The following is a 16,977-nucleotide window of genomic DNA, read 5'->3' as shown; positions in this document are numbered from 1 at the left end:
AGTTATACTCTACTAGGTAAATTAATTAAAGTATTTGATATAAAATACTTTATAACTTTTATATAAAACTCGCAAAAAAGGAGCCTGCCAATGTCCCGATCGCTAAGAATTTCGCGAAACAGTAGAGAAAGTCGTCCCCCCCTCCGGATTCTTAAGGGGTCCCTCCCTCGTAGACTTCTATCTTCTCTCTCAGATTGAACAATTGGTCGGGACTGGAGGGGTCCTTCAGCCAATGAAAAGGCGCCCGGGTGGCTGGCGGATGGGGCGGGCGGCAGAGAACGAGCTATGGCGACTCGAGGCGTTCGTCCACAGCGGGAGAATGGACGAAGTCAGACAGACCTGTTAATCATCCCCGTGTTACTCTTGTTTCTCCCAGGCATGACGGGTAAGAATGGCTCCGGGAACAATTAAATGGTAGGCTGGATAGCTATGCATTCAGAACCATCTCTCAACCAACCCGCTAATTAACAGGGGGTTGCAAGGGATGGGAGCGGGGGGGGGGGGTTGGCTGAAGTTTGAAGGAATTTGCTGATAATGGCTTTTAAATTAAGAAAAAAAAATCAAGGATGTCGGTCGAATTATGTGTGCTATCTCAGACGCCAATTAAAACGGAGTTTAGCATAAAATTCCTTGGAATTTGAATATTTCCACTTTGGTTTTTTCTCAAAGTGCTGCCTATTTATTTACAGTACATATCTTCAGTGAAATTCTTAAAATAAAGGACATGGATTGGAGCTGGATTGGATACCCGAAGGCCTGAATCAGGGAATGGGAAATCAGAAATGCTATTAACATAACTACTGTACAAATCAAAACAAGCTGCAAACACACACACACACACACACACACACACACACACACACACACACACACAAACAGTGGATCCTCCCAACAGGAATGGAATAGAAATATTTTATTATGATTTCTCTTATTATTTTAAAGCATAATGTATACCATGGATAATCCGGGAATTATGTTGGTTCTGTTTTGATGTTTAACATTTTATGGCCCAAATATTCATATAAGAAAACTGACAAAGGGGATTCTCATAAAACTGCCATAATTCAGTGAGAAATTTCAAAAGTCTATTTAAATCATTAAATCCAACCTCTTGAAGTCTACTCTGGCTAATTAGTTCCTCTGTAAAACTATTACACTTCAAACTATGATTGTTAGGAATTAAAAGATTCAGTCACCATAACTTAAATATGTTCTGCAAAGATTTGAAAAGTATTATTGTATGCTCTCAAAACGTTTTTTTGAAGTAAATTTTTCTCAGATACATCAACTTTTAGCACTTTGCTCATCTTCTATCTTCTCTTTATTAAAGCTTTAAGGGCAATTTGTATCGTTGTTATTCTTCCTCTACCTCCTCCTCCTCCTCTTCTTCTCCTTTTTCTTCTTCTTTTAGTAGGGTTGTGCCTTTGAGTCAATTTTGACTCCTTGTGACTGCCTATATAACCTCTTTTAACTTTCTGAAATAATTCAATTCTTACTGAATTATTGCAATCCATGACTTTTCCTTAACCTTTGCTGGTACTGAATGTACCCTGGAGATCCTCTAGTCCAATTCCTGTTCAAGCAGGAGACCCTGTACCATTTCAGACAAATGGCTAACCCAGTCTCTTTAAAAGCCTCCAATGATTTTCTGAAGGCAAGTCATTCCACTGTTTATTGTTTTCACCGTCAAGAAATTTCTTCTTAATTCTAGGTTGCTTCCCTCCTTGGTTAATTTCCAACCATTGCTTTCTGCCAGTTACTGCTGTTGAGCCAAATTTCAGCTAATCTGTATCTGGTTAGTTTTTCTTGCCTAAGTGTAAAACATTACTTTTTTTCTACATTGAATTTCATTTTTTTAGATAAGGCCCAATGTTCAAGTCTGTCAAAATCCATCTGGATCTTGCTTTACAAATGTGTTGCTTGATTATCTTTTCAAGGACCTTCCCAGGTATTGATGTCAAGTTGATTGACTTGTAGCTCCTGGATTTGATTTTTTCTTCCTTTTTTGAGGATGGGAATCATATCAGCTTTTTCCCAGTCTTTTGGTAGTTCTCTGGTGCTCCAGGGTCTTTGAAAGATGTGGTTCTGAGATCACATCTGGCAGCTTCTTCAGAATCCTGTCATTTAATCAGAATAGTTAACAGGATAACAGAGTTGGAAGGAACCTTGCAAGTCTTGTAGTCCAACTGCTCAGGAAGGAAACCCTACATCAAGGGTCTGCAACCTGTAGTTCTGGAGCCGCATGTGGCTCTTTCATCTTTCTACTCTGGCTCAAAATATGCATCACAACCACCAGTGTGCGACAACCGTCAGCACGCAAGCTTTATTAAGCTTTTCGACCCATCTTTTTTTTTGGGAGTTCCAAATGTTTTTTTTTTTTTTTGCATGCAGAAATAAAAATGTGTGTTCTCTGTAGCAATTCATTGATTTCACTCTATAGTTTTTTATACATAACATAAAGATTAAAACCGATATATGCAGTGTTATCTTCATTTTAGATGTCAGAAGGGTTTTGTGGCTCCCGGTGTTTTCTTTTCTGTGGGAAACAGGTCCAAATGGCTCTTTGAGTGTTTAAGGTTGCCGATCCCTGCCCTACATCATTTCAGACAAATGGTAATCCAATCTGTTCTTAAAAACTTCCTGTGTTGGAGCATTAACAACTTCTGGAGGAACTTGGTTCCACTGATTAATTGTTCTAACTAGTTCTAGATTGCTTCTCTCCTTGATTAGTTTCCATCCATTGCTTCTTGTTCTGCCCTCAGGTGCTTTGGAGAATAGCGTGACTCTTTTTTCGTTGTGGCAATCCTGAAATATTGGAACATTGCTATGTCACCCCTAGTCCTTCATTAAACTAGACATAATAAATTCTGGCTACCATTCTTTATGTTTTAGACTCTTATCCCTTCGTCCCTCTTCTAGGCACTACTTGGAGTGTCCAAGCATGGGTTAACTTCAGCTTGCTGCCCAAGGACTGAGTTCGAAGTTCGTGTAGCCACGCCTCTTGCTCCCTCAGAGGCCCAATTTAAAAAACTCAGTCTCCCTAAAAGGACACATTTGGGGAGTTCCAGTCCTTGTGCAGCAAGCTGGGCTCTCCATTCTTACTGTAGTGTAGCCTTTATTATTTTTGTGAGTCTTAGTTTAGATCCCTTAGCTCCTTTCTTGTTTTCTCTTCCATTGAGAACAGTTGGAAATTGTCTTCTTTGACTCTTGACGCGCGGAACAGGCTGCCTGGAGCGAGCTGCCTTCCGTGCTGCCGCGGTTGAGGCACCATTATGGGAGGTTCACTAGTGGCTGCTGGTGAGCCCTTTGGGGCAGGTAGGCAGTCAGGACCCCTTTTACAGCTGTCGGAGGACTTTGAATAGCCCGGAGGCTCTCCTGAGCTATCCGATTTGCCGACAGTTTCCTGGTGCTGCTCCAGGCTTGTGGCAGTCATTTTGAAAGGAGAAAAATTGGCTTTATTTCTGAGCCATTTGAAATCTTGCCTTGCCTGTTCCACCACAGATTGCTGCTGGGAGGGGTCCTTAACTCTTGGCCTTGCTCCAGGTCTCCAGACAGGCCTCCCTCTCCCCAGGACTTCCATCAAGGTGGCTGCAGGGAGTTTGGCTATTGCCTGGGCCATTCCCTGGTATTTAATTAGAGCGGATTTGCTGGTGCCCCGGACTTCCATTTTGGCGTCAAAACTTCTCCTGCCTTCATCGCACCTATTGGGACATTGCTTGCCCTCTCAGGGCCATCAGCTCCCTTTTGCTTCATTTAGAGACTCATTCTCCAACACCCTAAGCTGTCTTTGTGCCAAGATTTCACCATGGCCTATACCAGCGAGACTGAAGAGATGAACCAGGCAGGACCCACCACCAGTAAGCACAGCAGACTAAACCCTGCTGCTAAGGGTGGGGACTGGGTGCCCATCTAAAGGGAAGCAGCCCAAGCCCAAGAAGGCATCCAATGCAGCAGAAAGATTGGCTGAAAGGCACCAGAAGATCCTGGAAAGGCAGTTCCAGAAGGCTCAGTCTACCCAGAAGCCTGCAGCCCTTCCCTGTGGAGGAGTCTGTGGGTCCCTCCCTCCCCTCCCCCCCTGGCAGGAGAGGAGAATTTTGGATTTTCTCCCAATCCCTCCAGGGCTTCCCCTAGATCTCTCAGCTCATCCCTCGCTGAGGAATCTATTAACGAGGCCTGTTCCCTTATGGGAGAGGGGGCCTTGCCTCTGACTGCATCCAGATCCAGGGCACCTGATCATTCTGAGGACCAGAGGCCTCAGCTGCCCTGGGAAATGCAGGAGGTGGTTGCATGTGCAATCTCTCAGGAGATTGCAGATGGCATACAACAGCTAGGTCTCTTTGCCTCGCCAGGGCCATACCCTATCCAAGGCTCGCACTTCGGGTTCTAAGGACCCACCAGCCAGAGCTTCCTCCCCGAACCTCTTCGGGGTCAGTGAGGTTGCGGAGGAGGGTGACCAGGACATCCCTGACATTTCCAAGGACGAGAATCCTCTCCCCGACACACCCGCCTTCTCAGGCTTGTTCAAGCTCTCTATGTTTATGGCTGTTCTCACCAAAGCCAGGGCCTCTGCCACCCAAATGGATCTCCCGGCACAGTCAGATAAACCTTTGGCTGAGCAGGGTATGAAGGGTCCACAGGACCTAGGCGCGGGGCTCTTCAAGGAGACCCCTCCTCAAGACCTAGTGCCAGCCCCTCAACTATTTCTGGATGTCATCCAGCACCATTGGACACAACCAGGGTCTATGGCTAATCCCAGCAGGGTGGATAAAAAGCTGTATACTATGGAGAGTGGTATCGAGGTGGCGCAGTGGTTAAATGCAGCACTGCAGGCTACTTCAGCTGACTGCAGTTCTGCAGTTCTGCTGTTCAAATCTCACCGGCTCAGGGTTGACTCAGCCTTCCATCCTTCCAAGGTGGGTAAAATGAGGACCCGGATTGTTGTTGGGGGCAATATGCAAACCGCTTAGAGAGGGCTGAAAGCCCTATGAAGCGGTATATAATTCTAACTGGTATTGGTAGCTATTAAAGCTTCCTCAGGTGGACGATCCCATAGTTGGCCTCACTTCCAATTCTGAATTCCCAGCTGATCTGCTAGAGGGCCTCAAAACTGAGGATAAAAGGATGGAGAAGGCTTCCCATAAAACCCACCTGACTGCTGTGTGGGCCATGAAGACCTCCACCTCCTCTTCCTACTTAGCAGGGCAGCCCTGTTTTGGCTCTGCAAGCTGTAATCCAGCCTTCCAGCTGGAGATACCAGGGCACGCCAGGACGTGAATAAAATCATTGCGGCCATCAAATACTCCATTGACGCCTCGCTCAATGCCACCAAATTCTCTTCCATGGCTCTCGCCTCCAATGTGACCTCTTGCTGTCTGCTGTGGCTTCGCCACTGACAGGCAGACATGAAAGCAAAGGGGAAGCTTGCTTCCGCTCCCTTCAAAGGGGGTAAGCTTTTTGGAGAGGCCTTGGACTCGATTTTAATCGAGTCCAAGGACAAACGGAAGATTCTACTATCGGTCACTAAAAAGCCTGCCCTGGGGTCGTCTGTGGATGCATAGGTTACCACCTTGAGGACATAGGGATTGTTCTATACACTATCCTTTTGGAACTCTTTCTTCGTTTTTTAAACTGAGCCTCTGAGGGAGCAAGAGGCGTGGCTACACGAACTTTGAACTCAGTCCTTGGGCAGCAAGCTGAAGTTAACCCATACTTGGACACTCCCGCAGCGCCTAGTGAACGACCATTCAGGTAAGCCAATGGTCATTCTCTGCACTCTTTCTAGAGTGACCTTTCACCAAACTGAATCATAGCAGAGGAGCCACTTGGCAGGAAATATTCATTCCGCATAGCCTCAGCAACGAATTTATCCCGCTTGCTGTGGGAGAAACATTAAAGCAGAGGAAGAAGCTGAAGGGAGGAAGCCGCTACTCAGTCCTGTTTGGCCTTCCCCATGGCTAGAGATACACTTTTCCCATTCCGTTCCATGCCAAAAAGAAAGGTGGAAAGTTCTTCGTCAAGAAGCGGCAGTGGCAACATGACAAATGGGGCCTATCCATCTGGTCCTGATGGATAAATTGGACTTGTCTAGAGTGGACAGCATTTTTTTGCCTATTTTAATTTGTATTCCTACTTTGTCTTTTACAGTTCTTGAGGTATTTTTTTCTTTTTGCGTGAAAACAGATGCAAAGAAAGAATTAGGGAGGTCTTCTACCTGCTGCCTCTCACTTACTTGCCATATCTCTCATTAGTGGATCAAGGGTTTCTTTGACTTTTTTCTTATTTTCTATATGTTGAAAGATTTTTTAAAAATTATTTTTGACATTTGTTGCAAGTCTTAGTTCATTCTGAACCTTAGCTTTCCTATCTCCAACTTTATAGATTTGAGCTATATGCTGATATTCTGCCTTAGTTATATATTCCTCTTTCCATTTTTTATATTTACTCGTGTCAATTTATCAGAGAGTTCTTTGTGTAACCATGCTGGGTTTTTCTTGGATTTTTTCTTTTTCAGTGGTATTGGGCTGGACTGGGCTTTTGTCATCATATTTTTCAGTTTTCTAAGCTTGAGTCATTTTTCCCTTTAAGATTTTCATCCATGGAATGGAACAAACTATTCTTTTTTGTTCTTGGTACTATACTGTTTTTATCAGAATATATCTTTATTTTATTTTATTTTATTGTCATTTATAGGCCGCCCTTTTCCCTGAGGGGACTCAGGGCGGCTTACAATTCAAGGGGAGGGAGTGCAAGACAAAACATGAAATAATAAGTGAATAGAAAATAAAACAGTAAAAGACAACTTTCATTCAACATTCGGGTGGGGTAGGTTAGAATCTCCCCAGGCCTGACGGGATAGCCAGATCTTAAGGGCTGCGCGGAAGGTCTGGACGGTGGTGAGGGTGCGAATCTCCACGGGGAGATCGTTCCAAAGGGTTGGAGCTGCTACTGAGAAGGCCCTCCTCCGTGTAGTCGCCAGTCGGCATTGACTGGCGGATGGAATTCGGAGGAGGCCTAATCTGTGCGATCTGATGGGTCGAAGGGAGGTAATCGGCAGAAGGCGGTCTCTCAAGTACTCAGATCCACTACCATGGAGGGCTTTATGGATGGTAAGTAGCACCTTGAAGCGCACCCGGAGATCAACAGGTAGCCAGCGCAGCTCACGGAGGATAGGTGTTATGTGGGCGAACCGCAGTGCGCCCACTATCACTCGCACGGCCGCATTCTGGACTAGCTGAAGTTGCCAGATGCTCTTCAAGGGCAGCCCCATGTAGAGCACATTGCAGTATTCCAGCCTCGAGATCACAAGGGCTCGAGTGACTGTTGTGAGGGCCTCCCGGTTCAGGTAGGGTCGCAACTGGCGCACCAGGCGAACCTGGACAAATGCCCCCCTGGTCACAGCTGACAAGTGATGGTCAAAAGTCAGCTGTGGGTCCAGGAGGACTCCCAAGTTGCGAACCCTATCTGAGGGGTGTAGAATTTGACCCCCCCAGCCTGAGCGATGGAACACTGGCCAAATTATTGGGAGGGAAACACAACAGCCACTCGGTCTTGTCTGGGTTGAGTACCAGTTTGTTAGCTCTCATCCAGTTCTTAACGGCCTCAAGACCCTGGTTCATCACGTCTACAACTGAGTATCGTCCGCGTATTGATGGTATTTTATCCCGTGCCTCCGAATGATCTCGCCCAGCGGTTTCATGTATATGTTAAATAGTAGGGGGGATAAGACCGAACCCTGCAGTTAGGGGCCTCGGGGACGATCTCTGCCCCCCAACTAACACCAACTGCGACCTGTCCGAGAGGTAGGAGGAGAACCACCGTAGAACAGTGCCTCCCACTCCCACCTCCCGCAGTCGTCGCAGAAGGATACCATGGTCGATGGTATCGAAAGCCGCCAAGAGGTCAAGGAGAACCAGGATGGACGCATGGCCTCCATCCCTGGCTCTCCAGAGATCATCGGTCAATGCGACCAAAGCGGTTTCTGTGCTGTAACCAGGTCTGAAGCCGGACTGGAAGGGGTCAAGATAACTAGCTTCCTCCAAGGTCCGTTGAAGCTGGAAGACCACCACCTTCTCAACAACCTTCCCAACAAAGGGGAGGTTGGAGACTGGACGGTAATTGTTAAGAACGGCTGGATCCAAGGATGGTTTCTTCAGGAGGGGTCTCGCCACCGCCGCTTTAAGTGCGGCGGGGAAGTGCCCCTCCCGAAGGGAGGCGGTAACGACCGCCTGGATCCAGCCTCGTGTCACCTCACTGCTGTTGGCCACCAGCCAGGAGGGACACGGGTCCAGTATACAGGTGGAGGCGCTCACAGCTTGTATGGCCTTGTCCACATCCCCAGAGGCAACATCCTGAAACTCAACCCAGAGATGGTCTGCCAAGTTATCCCCTTGTGTCTCGGCTGGATCTGCAGAGGTGGAGTCCAAGTCCAACCAAAACCGAGCAACTTTGTCCGTTAAGAACTGGACATACTCCTCAGCCTTACCCTGTAGGGGGTCCCCCGCATCCCTCCTATTTAGGAGGGAGCGGGTTATCCTAAACAGGGCGGCTGGGCGGGACTCAGTGGACGCAACCAAGGTGGCAATATATGTTCTTTTAGCTGTCCTCAATGCCCTGATATACTCCTTGGTGCATGTTGTCAGAAGTGCTCGGTTCGATTCGGACTTATTGGACCTCCATAGGTGCTCTAGGCGTCTCCTCCGGCGCTTCTTCTCCCGGAGTTCCTCGGTGAACCAAGGAGGTCTCCGGGATCCGCCGACCCAGAGGGGCCGTAGTGGCGCAATCCGGTCAAGAGACTCCGATGCCGCCAAGTGCCAGGCAGCAACCAGAGTCTCCGCCGAACTGTGGGCGAGAGTATCAGGAATGACCCCAAGCTCCGTCTGGAACCTTAAGGGGTCCATAAGTCGCCTGGGGCGGAACCACTTGGTCGGTTCCTCCTCCCTACAGTGGGGGTTTGGCCTCCGGAAGTCCAGCCTCAGTAGGCAGTCTACTTTGCTAAGGGAACTTCTTAAAACAATTTTTAAAAAATCACAAAAATAGCAGGCAGCAGCACATGAACATGAGACATGTTTTATTGAATCAAGTGCATATTGAAATAGCAGAATTTTAAGAGCAATTTGGTAATCTCAACTGCATATGAGCTAACTTCACATGAACTGAATTTTGGTTTGCTGTAAATGCAACTTAAAATCACTGTACAATTTATACTAAATTGAATATTGCCTTATTCCAACTTGTATTAATCACAACCTTGCTGTATTTAAAATTATTAAAGAGTAATATATTTTCTTCTTTAATGTCCCATGATGAATAATAGTATTAAGTTGCAAGAAGGCAGATTTCAATTAAACATTTGTAGGTGCTGTCTGAAGCGGGTCATGAGAAATCAGACTTGACTATCATGCTCTGAATCCTTTCCAATTGTTCATGAAATTTGAATGGAAGCTTAAAGGATAGATGACTATTACCAGCAGCAAGTTTCTTTTTCTTTTTATTGTTAAAAAATGTCATCACACAGAAGCTAAGGCTACCTCTTGTCTCTTCCCTTATCCTTTCTGTAGTGATTATGATTGCAAAGCTAATGTTAACAAAACTGCTGTTTAGCAATTCTTATTCAAATTAACATGAAATATAATCTGGGTTCTATGGTACCTGAATAACATTCCATAGCATTTATGATGCTATTAATATTTACTAACTATTTTAGTAATCATTATAAAATGAATTAGTTGGGTTCAAATGATTAACATGAGACTTAGAACAGATGACCTCCATCAAACAATAAATTCATGCTCCTTCTGGCATTTCAGTGAGGAAGTTGTCAAGTTCCTAATGCAGTTTAATTAAGAAAAGTGCTCGCATTCACAGCACACAACAGTGGAAACATCCACCTTATTCGTACTGGGACAAATATTATTGGAAGAATGTATACCCAAATCACTATATTCTTGGTCTTCTGCTTTAGACGCCAGTTTGTGACATGTAGTAAATAGCAAAGATTCTCAGTTTTATTCTTAGGATTTCCCTTAAGCCAAAGACAGAATCATAAAACCAGGTGGTTTTCCTGATTCTCCTTGCTGAGGAGAACATGCAGCTCAGGGCTCAGATGTTATTCTAATTTATACTTTAGATCTATGGAAAAGAAATTAAATATTGCAATTGAATTACTGACTGCAGAAGTGGGCCTGATAAGAGATAACTTTTATTTTATTTCCAAAATTCAAAATCCAAGGAAAAAAGAGAGTAAAAAATGTGTAGAAAAACAAAATAACACATAGATTAGCCTCCTTGGTTGAATAGTGATAAATATATTTCATTAACAATAGTTCTCTCATCTTGAAAAATAGATCGACAAATTATGAACTTCTATATCATAGAAATATTATAAATATGAAATTTTATCAACCAATTTTCCTAGCTTCTGTCTACTGTATTAAAGAACAGGTAATCCCAACAACAAAGCTAAACAAAACTCTTTGTTAATAATAATAATTTTTTAACTCACAGATAGTAGAGCTGGAAGGGACCTTCGAGGTCTTCTAGTCTAGCCTCTTACTGTAGGAAGAGACCTCTCTATGCCATTTCAGACAAGTAGCTGTCCAGTTAAAACCCACCAGTAATGAAACACCCACAACATTTGAAGGCAAGCTGTTCCACTGGTTAATTGTTCTTACTGCCAGGAAGTTTCTCCTTAATTCCAGCTTGCTTCTCTCCTTCATTAGTTTTCATTCATTGTCCTGCCCTCAGGTACTTTGGAAAATAATTTAAGCCTCCCTTTTTTGTATCAGCCCCTCAGAGACTGGAATACTGCTATCATGTTACCCCTAGTCATTTTCTCTACCCTAGCCAAATCCAAAGCCTGCAACCGTTCTTCATATGTTTTAGTCTCCAGGCCTTTAATCTTAATTGCTCTTCTTTGCACTTTTTTTTGTAGCATGATGACTAAAACTGGATGCAGTATTCCAGGTATGAGCGTACTACCCTTTTATAAAGAGGTATTAATACTTCGTGTGATTTTGATTCTGTGCCTCTATTATACAACCATTTACTTTTTTGGTTGCTGCAGCACACTGCTGGCTCCTATTTAAGTGATCCTCCATTAAGACTCCAAGGTTGTCCTAACAGTGTTTTTTCAAGAGGCAACTAGACTTACTTGTTTTTCTTTGAAGACCTTTTGCTTCTCCTCCAAGAAACTTCTTTTTAATTTTTTTAATAAAAAACAAACAAAAGACAAACAAAACATATAAAACATACAACCTTCAACTGTTTCATATAGCACGTTGTTTGGTTACAGGTTTTTGTGCATCTCCATTCTCACCACTTACAATTGTATATCAAATCACAAATTATCTATTGCATAAGAATAAATACATTATTATCATTGTATAGTCATTGTTCCACTATGATTGTTATTCCTTCATTTTACACAAAATATTCTAGGTATTGAGTTTGTGTATATATAGCATCATTATACATCAATTGTTCCACTCCAATTGTTATTCCATCATTTAAAATAAAATGTTCTAGATATTAAAATCATACATGCAACCTCATTCCATTGCCTCATATTATACTATTTAACAATACTAAACATTTGTGGTATCTCATATATCATTCTATTGTTCTTAAATATATAAAGAGGCCCTCCAACCTTTTCCATTTCCATAATTTTTCATCTAACCATTGATAAAACAAATCCCATACCTTGTAGAATTATTCTTGTTGTTCTCTAATTTCAAATGTCAATTTATTCATTTCAGCACAATCCATTATTTTTTGAATAATTTCCTCCTGCTTTGGTATTTTCTCGTTCTTCCATTTTTTTACGAATACAATTCTAGCTGCTGTTAAAACATTTACAATCAGATATTTCAAATCCCTGTTATATGTTTTCGGTATAAGTCCCAATAAAAAAAAATCTCTGGTTTAAAGTCTATGTGTTTTGGCATCATTTCTCCAGCCACATGTGAATTTTAGTGCAATATCTTTTAGCTTTTGTCAATTCCACCAGATGTGGTAATATGAACCCAGTGTCTGATGACATTTCTAGCACTTTTTTTTAGATTTGTTCTTGAACATTCTTGCTATTCTCGTCGGTTAAACATCTTATACGAATTTTCCTTATATGCTGTTGACATTGTCATTTTATAATTTTGAGACCACAATTTCTGCCACTTTTCTAGTTCAATCCCATGCCAAAAGTTTTTCCCCTAATCTATCATAGGTTCTTTGACTTGTTCTTCTTCTAGTTTAACCTCTAGTAAGTGTCCATATAATGTTTTGATTACTTTTTCATCAATACCTGTTAAAACTTTATTTAGCTCAGTCATTTTATCATAAAAACCTTCCTCTTTACGATCTTTATCATATCTAGGTTGTATTTGCACATATGGAAGCCAATTCATCCTTATTCCTTCCTGTTCCAACTCTTGCTTAGATTTAAGTTCAACCTCTGCATTCAAATTTCACCATATCTACCTGTTTGTTCCTTTTTGTATATTATTGAGTATGAAAAAGCTTCAATAGTTGATAGCCAGATTGGAATTTTTAAATAATATTGCTTTTTGATCTTTTCCCAGTTTAATAGCAACACCTCCTTAAGTAATGTCTTCTGAAATACCCCTGTGTTTTAGTTCCCTTATACCATAAAAAAGCATGCCATCCCAACAATAAGTCATGACCTTCTATAGTCAGTAGTCTAGAGTTCCTTAAGCCTTTAAGCCACATCAAACTTGCTGCCTAGTAATATAATTCTCAATTGGGCAAGCCCATTCCTCCTCTTATTCTTGCATCTTGTAGTGATTTTAGTTTTATTCTTGCTTTCCCCTACTGCCAAATGTACTTCAGCACTATTTTGTTTAGATCATCAAAATATTCTTTCCCTCATCTGATTGGAATTGTCTGGAACAAATATAGGATTCTGGGTAAAATGTTCATTTTAATTGTAGATATTCTCCCTATCATTGATAGTTGTAAATTTTCCCAATTCTTCAGATGTTTCGCAATCTGTTGTTTAAGTTTATAATAATCGTTCCCTTTAAGCGCACTGCATCTTGCTGTTAAATATATCCCCAAGTGTTTAACCTTGTTTGTGACTTGCATCTCCAAAGTTTCTGCTAATTCTTCCTTTCGTCTTGTTGATATATCTTTGTCAAGATCTTTGTTTCATCTTTATTTATTTTCAATCCTGCTATTTTTCCATATTCCTCTTTTTTTCTATTATTATTATTTATTCTATTAGTTTGGGAGCTGTTTCCAATGGATCTTCTAGAATGAAAACTAAATCGTCTGCAAATGCCTGTAATTTATATTCTTCCTTTTTAATTTTCATTCCTTTTATTTCTTTTTCTTCTCTAATATTTCTATTTAAGACTTCTAATGTTAAGACAAAAAGTAGAGGTGATAATGGGCAACCTTGTCTTGTCCATTTCTTTATTTCAATAGAATCTGTCAACTCTCCATTTATCATTATCTTTGCTGATTTCTTGTGATATAGTTTCTTACCAAAACCCATCTGTTCCAGTTTTAACAACATAAAACGCCAATTCACATTGTCAAATGCTTTCTGTGCGTCTAAGAATATCAAAGCCATTTGCTTTTTGGGGTGTGCCTCATAATATTCCAGAGTTTCTAGAATTATTCTTATATTGTCTTTAATTTGTCTCTTTGGTAGAAATCCATTTTGAATGAATGAACATATCTTTAATGTAGAAAATCACTCCTCTTTTCTTACAGCTTGTCAATGAAGTAAATATTCTCCAGTGCACTGCTCAGAGAGCCCAAATGCTGGGTTAACACAGCCTATCTGCCCTTGGACTGAGTGATGTTTTTCTTGACCACGCTTCCCTTTGCCTGCACATGCCCAATTCGAAAACTCAGTCCGCCCGAGTAGGACTGTTTTGGGAGAGCTCCAGTCTAAGAGCAGAAAGGCTGGAAAAAGTTTCCCAATTTGGACCACGTTTAAATTCTCAGATAAAGGAAATCGCGCTTCTACATCAGGTCTGTCTATTTGCCTCCAGTGAGGCTTCCGTCGCTTTAAGAGAAGGGCTGCCGGGTTTTCCCTGCTGTTGCTAATTGCAAGCACTGCAGGGGGTTGAAAAGGCTTGCACAGCGGGGGCTGGCTAGCAAGGGAGCAATTAGTGGGATAAACCAAGTTCCCTCTTGGAACAGGGGCGTCCCAGGGGGAGGAAAAGTCCAGCAAGGCTCTGAGAAGGCTCTAAAGCAGGTGAGCCGGATTGCTAGGATTCCCTCGCCTGCTCCATTTTGCCCGGCAACAGCAGCGACGGCTGGAGCCTTCGCGCGCCTTTCAGGGCTGGAAAGAGCGGGAAGCGGCTGCGTGCGCACCCCCGCCATTTTGGATCGCTCCGACTCACTGGGCAGAGCGGCAGAGCTCAGAGTGTGCGAGGAACAAGGCAGCAAGAAGAGCCCAGCCAGCCAACGGAGCCTCAGCGAGCCCTCAACGACTGCAGAACGCCGCGGGGAGGCTGGGGGCTAGTCTGGGAAGCCAGCTAGTCTCTCCCTCCGGAAAATAAGCTAAGTCTCGGGGAACCGAGGGCAGTGGGAGGAAGGAAATCCGACCCCAAGGCGGCCCTTCCCTCCTGGAGATTCTGCCAGCGCTTTTGGACTGCAAAGGCCAGCGCGTGCCCATCCCAACTCCAGCTATCCTCCAGGCCTCGTGGGGACCTGAAATGGCTGAGGAATGCAGGGAGGCCTTAGGGGATCAGGTGGGGCCCTCCAGCAAGCGCTGCAAGCTGGATCCCTCTGTAAATAAAGGCAAAGGGCACAAGGGCTCACTTGAAAGGTCTTCTCCAAGAGCCACAGTGGATCCCAGGGAGGTTTCAAGGCCCCTTCAGCCAGAACCTAGCCCAGACCGTCGCAGCAGGGAGTCAGCTTCCCCTGATCGTGAGGCCCAATCCCCCGGGGACAGTGAATTCTTGTCTGGGGATAACTATGCATCCAGGGATCCATCTCCTGAAGCATCTTGGGGGTACCCCGACTCCCCTAGCTCCTCCATCGGAGAGGAACGAGATTCTGTCCAGAATTCCCCCTTTGGGAAGGGTGGATCCAGCTCAGGCAGGCCTAGCCAGCGCAGGCCCAGTAAGCAAAAGAAAAAAAGGGGAAAAAGTCCTGCTCTTTCGGATGAAATGAGGGAGGTAATTGCCTTAGCCATCTCCCAAGGGATAGCTGAAGGCATTAAGCGCAAGGGCTCTCGCAAGGGCAAGGCCCCAAAGGAGAAACGCAAACCTAGGGCCTCCACCTCTAAGGAGCCTGTATCCTCCTCCCCATCTTCAAGCCCCTCTCACTCTGGGTTATCAAGTTCTGAGCAGGAAGAAGGGGAGATTTTCGCCCTTTCCGAAGACGAAAACCCCACCCCTGACAAGCCAAAATTCTCTGGCCTGTTTCAACCGTCATTATTCAAGTCTATCTTGCACAAAGCCATGACGGCCACAGAGTTAGGCCCCACTTCCAGACCTGAGGCCTCTCAGGCTTCCACTTCCAAGGATCTTAAGCATGGGTTGTTCAAAGAGACAGTAGAAACTCCCGAGGTTATTCCTGTGCCAGACCTATTTATGGACGCGGTACAGCGCCAGTGGCTACAGCCGGGCACCCTGACCAACCCCAGTGGGGGGGATAGAACTCTATATGCAGTAGAAGATAAAATGGAGGAAATCCTCAAATTCCCAGAAGTAGATGCCCCAGTCGTGTCTCTGACTTCCAATTCCAACCTGCCAGCTGAGCTCCTAGAGGGACTTAAGGCAGAAGATAAGAGGTCAGAAAAGGCATGTCAGAAAACACACATGGCGTCTGCCTGGGCCATCAAGGCATCCACCTCTGCCTCCTTTTTTATTAGGGCCACCCTATTCTGGCTGCGCCAACTCAGGTCCAGACCCCCGCCCAGGAAATCTAGGTGGCGCCATGAGCTAACCAAGATTATTACCGCTGTCGAGTATTCGGCGGATGCCACCTTGACAGCAGCAAAATTCTCTTCCAGAGCTCTAGCTTCCAATATCACCTCCCGCCGCCTCCTATGGCTCAGGCACTGGCAGGCCGAAATGAAGGCTAAATGGAAGCTGGCATCGGCCCCATTTAAAGGGGGCTTTCTGTTTGGAGAGGCCCTGGACAAGTTTGTCACCGAAACCAAGGACAAACGCAAGATCCTTCCGGCAACCTTTAAAAGGGGTGACCGGAAAGGGGCGGGGTCCTTTCGTAAGAGACCCTACAGGAGCCAGGAAACAGGGCAATCTTCTCACCCTTCCTCCTATCAGAGGCCCTTTCAGGCAGGGGGGGATAGGCACCAAGACAGATCCTTCGGGCCTCGTGCCAACCAATCCCAGTCTTCCTTTCGGAGACCATTCCGAGGAGGAGGAAACAACAGTGGTGGATCCCGGCCCTTTCGTAAGGGAAAGTGACGGTCACAGGGATCCCCCCATCGGGGGTCGGCTACGGCTGTATGCCGACAGGTGGGAGGAGATAACATCGGACAAGTGGGTCCTCAACACCATTCGCAAGGGCCTTCTCCTGGACTTCCTATCCTTTCCCCAAAGAAAGTTTATCTGCTGTCCTACCCCCAGGAACCCAGAAAAGAGGGAACACATGAGGGCAGAAATCTGCCATCTCCTAGAGATAGAGGCGATAGAGCCAGTCCCCAGGGATCAGCAGGGGAGGGGCTTCTATTCGATCCTCTTCCTAGTGCCCAAAAGTTCAGGGGGGTGGAGGGCCATCTTGGACCTCAAGAGCCTAAATCAGCATCTGGCTTACAAGAGGTTCAAGATGCAGTCACTCCACTCCATCCTGGGCTGTGTGAGGGAGGGGGACCTATTGACATCAATAGATCTCAAAGAGGCCTACCTGCATGTCCCCATCCATGTGGCCCACAGGCGGTTCCTGAGGTTCTACGCAGAAGGGAAGCATTTCCAGTACAGGGCTCTTCCCTTCGGGCTATCATCTGCGCCCAGAACATTCACCAAAATTCTGGCAGTG

The 16,977-nt window shown here is 44.6% G+C and overlaps 1 protein-coding gene across 1 annotated transcript in view; it reads left to right on the top strand.

The window, feature by feature from the left end:
• Positions 1 to 222: 222 nt before the first annotated feature.
• Positions 223 to 16,977, top strand: part of RECK (reversion inducing cysteine rich protein with kazal motifs) — a 115,688-nt gene continuing 98,933 nt past the window's right edge. Inside the window, exon 1 of the mRNA XM_014052832.2 lies at positions 223 to 385. Coding sequence (XP_013908307.2) covers positions 286 to 385 — 100 coding nt within the window. The 5' untranslated portion in view covers positions 223 to 285. The remainder of the gene's footprint in view (positions 386 to 16,977) is intronic.

Source organism: Thamnophis sirtalis, unplaced genomic scaffold (genome assembly GCF_051295495.1).
Source record: "Thamnophis sirtalis isolate CommonGarterSnake01/CBP01778 unplaced genomic scaffold, rThaSir2_p1.2 scaffold_4, whole genome shotgun sequence".
Lineage (NCBI taxonomy): Eukaryota > Metazoa > Chordata > Lepidosauria > Squamata > Natricidae > Thamnophis > Thamnophis sirtalis.
This window is presented reverse-complemented; position numbering and strand designations above follow the sequence as displayed.